At 37.8% G+C, this 5,021-nt stretch overlaps 1 protein-coding gene across 1 annotated transcript; it reads left to right on the plus strand.

Moving 5' to 3' along the window:
- Positions 1-3,278: 3,278 nt before the first annotated feature.
- On the plus strand, positions 3,279-4,227 carry LOC123130674 (zinc finger protein 706). Its single transcript, XM_044550503.1, has 2 exons — positions 3,279-3,539; positions 3,894-4,227. The coding sequence occupies exons 1-2, from the start codon at positions 3,417-3,419 to the stop codon at positions 3,981-3,983; spliced, it is 213 nt and encodes a 70-aa protein (XP_044406438.1). The 5' UTR covers positions 3,279-3,416; the 3' UTR covers positions 3,984-4,227.
- Positions 4,228-5,021: the final 794 nt, after the last annotated feature.

Genomic DNA, 5,021 nt, shown 5'->3' on the forward strand with positions numbered 1-5,021 from the left:
TCACATTTGTACTGTTCTTTCAATGTGATTTACAGCAATCAATATATACGCCTTTTCCCTAACTCGTATGTGTTTTCAACTAATTATAAGGCTGCGTGCCTATTCAGTGTGATCTCCTCTATACGTGTCACTTTTAAAAGTTTATAATTTCATAATGACCGCGTTGTTTTTATTCACCTTTTGCAACATGATTCCGTTAAGTTGCATCAGTGTATCTTGAGGCTGAACCATCCACAATAAGAGAGGACTTCTTGATTGCATTACAATAGAGTGATCGATCCATTTTCATAGTCTGGTTTCTTGGGGGGCATTGATCTATGAGTGAGAAGGGAGATATGGACATATTTCGGAATAGCTTTATTGTTTGTGAGATATTCTCTTCATCTCAAAATAAGTGTCTCAACTCTAGTACAACTTCTTCCCCTATATATATATATATATATATATATATATATATATATATAATATTATATTATATATATATATATATATATAATAATAAAGTAAATAGTGCTTCTGGTCGTACGTCATTAAAATTACCCCCAAAATTGACACAAATTACCCACCATGCCACCCATAAGTGAACAAAACGGTTCGGTTTTTTTCAAAGTCCCGTCGGATTTGGTTCTTATACAGGTATATCCTCATATAACGCAACTGAAGGGCGTAGCCGCGGTGGCTAATGCCTTAGTCCTCCAACAAGGAGACCTGTTCCACGAGACCTCCTCTTATGCGCTGGTTGGCGCAACTGGCGCGCACCGCAGCTCACGAATGGGCCGGCCCATGAACAACAGGGGCAGTGCAAAAATGTATTCATGTCAGGAAAAAACAAACGCAAATGATGCTCCCGTGAGGACTCAAACCGGCACCATTAAGCTCATGCGCATGATTGGCTAACCACTAGACCAATAGAGCCCTTCCAAAAAGATTGCAACGCGAAAGGTCTAACAACTATATTTTAGCCGCCCTCTTTAGAAAAATGGGATTTCTTTTCAAAAGAAATCTGAACAAATTTTGAATGTCCACAGATTTTAAAAAACATCACGAATTATATTTAAAAAATCATGTATTCAATAAACATCAACGAATTCAAAAAGTTCATAAAAATTGGGAAAAGTTCATCAATTTTCAAAAAAGTTCACAAATTAAGAGAAAGTTCATCGATTTTGAAAAAACATTCATCAACTTTAGAAAAAGTTCATCATTTTTGAAAAAAAAGTTCGTTGACTAAGAAAAAGTTCATTGAATTTGAAAAAAGTTCATCAAATTTGAAAAAAGTTCATCAAATTTGTGAAAACTTCATTGTTTTTGAAAAAAAGTTAATCAAATTTCAATAAAAGTTCGTGGAATTTTAAAATAGTTCATCAAAAATTGAAAAAAAAACATCAAAAATAAAAAATAGTTCACCACATTTGAAAAAAAGTTTATTGAATTTGGAAAAAGTTCATCGAAATTGGAAAAAAGTTCATCAAAATCTGAAAAAGTTCATCGAATTTGGAAAACAGTTCACCGAATTTGACAAGCCAACTCATTGAATTTGAAAAAGTTCACCAAAAATTGAAAAAAACGTTCATCAATTTTGCAGAAAAAAATCATAAAGAAAGAAACTTTCTCGAATTAGAAAAAGAAAGAATAAAATAACAGAAAAATAAAAAAAGGAGGAAGAAGAAAAGGAAGCAAAACATGCACGTAATCACAACATGTGAAGTGGTCTGGTGGTCGTCCCGACTTACATTAGCCAGCTCGTATCGGGATCGAATCACAGATCTCGCGCTGTTTTTGCTTCTTAGAAGCAGAAAAATGGGCCGGCCCAGACGTGACGAGGGGTGTGCGCCCGTTAGTAGAATGAACAGTATCGGGCGTAAAAGGCGCCGAATAGGATTTGGCCTGTTCCACTGCATTTTCTCTCTTTTTTACGAGGGGTGTGCGTCCGTTTTTTTTCAGTTTGCATTTTGCTTGTTCGTTTTTTATTTCTGTTTTGTGTTTTTCCTTCTATAAATTAATTATTAGGGATTTCCAAAAATTCAAAAGGTTGCGAGTTTTTTAAAGAAATATAAAACGTTTGTGAATTCAAAAAATGTTCTGGAAAGCATAAAATGTTCATGATTTTAAAAAAACTCCTGTTTTTCATTTCGTTTCTTGCCTTTTTCTCATTTCTGTTTTTGTTTTCTCGTCTTTAAATTAATTCGGGATTCCAAAAATTTAAAAGGTTGTGAGTTTTGATTTTTTGAGAAATCATAAAATTTCCATGAATTCAGAAAATGGTCGGGAAATCAAAATGTTCACAATTTTTTTAAAAATGTTTGCATGTCATAAAAAAAATTCTCGATTTCAAAAAATATGTTCACGAAATAAAATAATATTCATGATTCTTAGAAAATGCTTGTGTATTCAACACACTTTCGGGAATTGGAAAAAATGACCATGAAATTTTCGAAAAGGATCACAAAAATTCAATCAAATCTATTGAAACAGATACGTAAATAACGAACAAACCAAACCATCGCTTACATAAAATTTTTGAGGGGATCTGGAGAGGTTGTTTTATTATTTTATTTAGTCCATCGCACATTGGGTAAAAAAGGTTTCTGTGTTCTTTACAACATTGAGCCCAAAACAATTGACACATTTTCCAGTGGTTTTGTTTTTGTAAGCTATATGAAATGACTAAATGTCTAATTTGCTATCATACATATCTATATTTATTGTGGTACTATATTTTCACTGGTCATGAAAAACACCATGACGCCGGGTCAAGGCGGGACACATCATTCATCAGTCTACGTTAGGCAGGGTCTATCAATACAGTTTCCACAACCAAAAAACATTTCATTGTGACGCCTTAGGAAATAAAGTCATAATGAGACCATCACATTTTTTGTTTTTGAAATGACTTTTAAAAAGTTTCTTATCTCATCATGACATGATTTTGACGTACTTTGTGAAGTGACATTTTAAAAGTCCGTATCTCATCCTGGCATAATTTGCATAATCTTATTATTTTTCTCCCGTGACAACGCATGGGCCTATTTGCTAGTTGTACTAAAATTAATTCAAAGTTGAGACACTTATTTTAGGACGGATGTCATGGAATAACGAAATTCTTCTATTACTCACATTCGAAGAACCCATTTAAAAAAGTTGAGGAAGAGAACCCAAAAATTTGTAAGCCCTGTGGTTGGATATGGTGGCGAATGGAGGGGGAACGGCCCACCCACAGCCCACAGGAACATGAGTCGCGTAGATAGGCCCGCGATGACCCGGCAGACAGCGGAAGGGAAGGCAACAGGGGGATCTTTCTTTCTCTCAAAAAAAGAAAGGAAAAAAGGGCAACGGGAGGATCGAGAAGGGGCGAGGGTGGTTGTTTGGACGGAGTTGGGGACTATCGATCGATCGATCGGAGGCGGGGCGGCGGGATGACGCGGGGGAAGCAGAAGATCGACGCGCAGCGGAAGAGCGCGGAGAAGAACCAGAAGTCCAAGGGGTCGCAGCTCGAGGCCCGCGCCGTCGGCCTCAAGGTCGTCTGCCCCATCTGCAAGGTCAGCGCACGCGCTCTCTTCTTCTTCTTCCTAATCCCTATCTAGGCACGGCACGGATCTGAAGCCCCAGTCAGGGTCTCCATCCGATCCGATCCGATCCCATGCGCGTTGTCATGTTCCCCTTGGGCTAGTAGTAATTCTGGGGCAGAGTAGATGATGGCTAGTAGCCGATCTGAATCCTGCAACCAGCATGATAAGATCATACGAATCAAGTTAGAAAACTGTGTGCAAGCATAACCGGATATACTCCTGCTAGCTGGTGTATAATTAGCTTTACATGGATGCATGTTCCTCGTGATTGATGCAGTGTCAACTTCATGTATATAATAATATTACCTATATATGTGTGTGCAGTCTCAACTGGCCAACGAGAAGCAGTTGATTGATCACTATGGATCAAAGCATCCCAAGGAGAAACCTCCAGGTCCATCAAATGCAGAGTGACTGATGCGAGGCGGAAGCATGAGCTATACTTTGACTGTTTCTGAGGGTTTTTCAATCTGCTCCACACTCGGACGACTTGAGCCTCAGCTTTACCCTATGTAATGCATGCATTTCCCCTTGTTCCAGGCAAGAACCTTGATGAGCATGTATTTGCCTTATATGAGTATCTTGTCAAACTGTCAGCATACCTTCAAACTGTATGTGGTACAATCTTTGGATAAGAGAATGCTAAACTTTCCGATTATGGCATTCTCCTGTTGCGTGATTTGCTGTCTAGAGAGCTGAAAAATGAATGTTTTTTCGTTCATGTGTGTGTGGTATATACAGCATCCGAAAAAAGAATTGTTCTGGTTGTTCGAAACAAAAAGCAAGTCCTGAAGGGAAGTCATGACATACAAACTTTTTTTGGGGGTGATGACATACAAACTGAACATAAGATAAAAAAGCACCACAGAAACAGGAATGATGTGTTACATCCCAAATCAGGGTACTACCATATTGCTATGGGTTTTCAAATTCTAAACAAGACTTCAAAGTACGGTAAATTGCTCCTTTTTTTGGTTGTTGCACGCATTTGAGGCAATTCTATTGACTTGCTGTGTCCCCGGAGCTGCATCATGATGAGAATCATCCAAATCACAGACGGTCTCCGGTGTACTTCACTATGATTGACAACGGCATGTGTTTACCTCTACCGCCTTAGACGGTGGTGTATCAAATCCATGCATTTCTTCAATAGGAGGTAAGTTTTTGACATCTTCAGCTTTAGTACCTTTTTTCTTCATACATTTCGCTGCCTCTTGCATATCTTCTGGACTAAGATATAAGATACCCCTCTTCTTCGGAGTGGGTTTAGGAGGTGATTCAGGAAGAGTCCAATTATCATAATTTTTTTAATATGTTATCCAATAATTCCTTAGCTTGTTCAACGGTTCGTTCCTTGAAAACACAACCAGCACAACTATCTAGGAAATCCTTAAAAGCATCAGTTAGTCCATTATAGAAGATATCAAGTATTTCATTTTTCCTTAAGAGGAT

The sequence above is a fragment of the Triticum aestivum genome, chromosome 6A (genome assembly GCF_018294505.1).
Source record: "Triticum aestivum cultivar Chinese Spring chromosome 6A, IWGSC CS RefSeq v2.1, whole genome shotgun sequence".
Lineage (NCBI taxonomy): Eukaryota > Viridiplantae > Streptophyta > Magnoliopsida > Poales > Poaceae > Triticum > Triticum aestivum.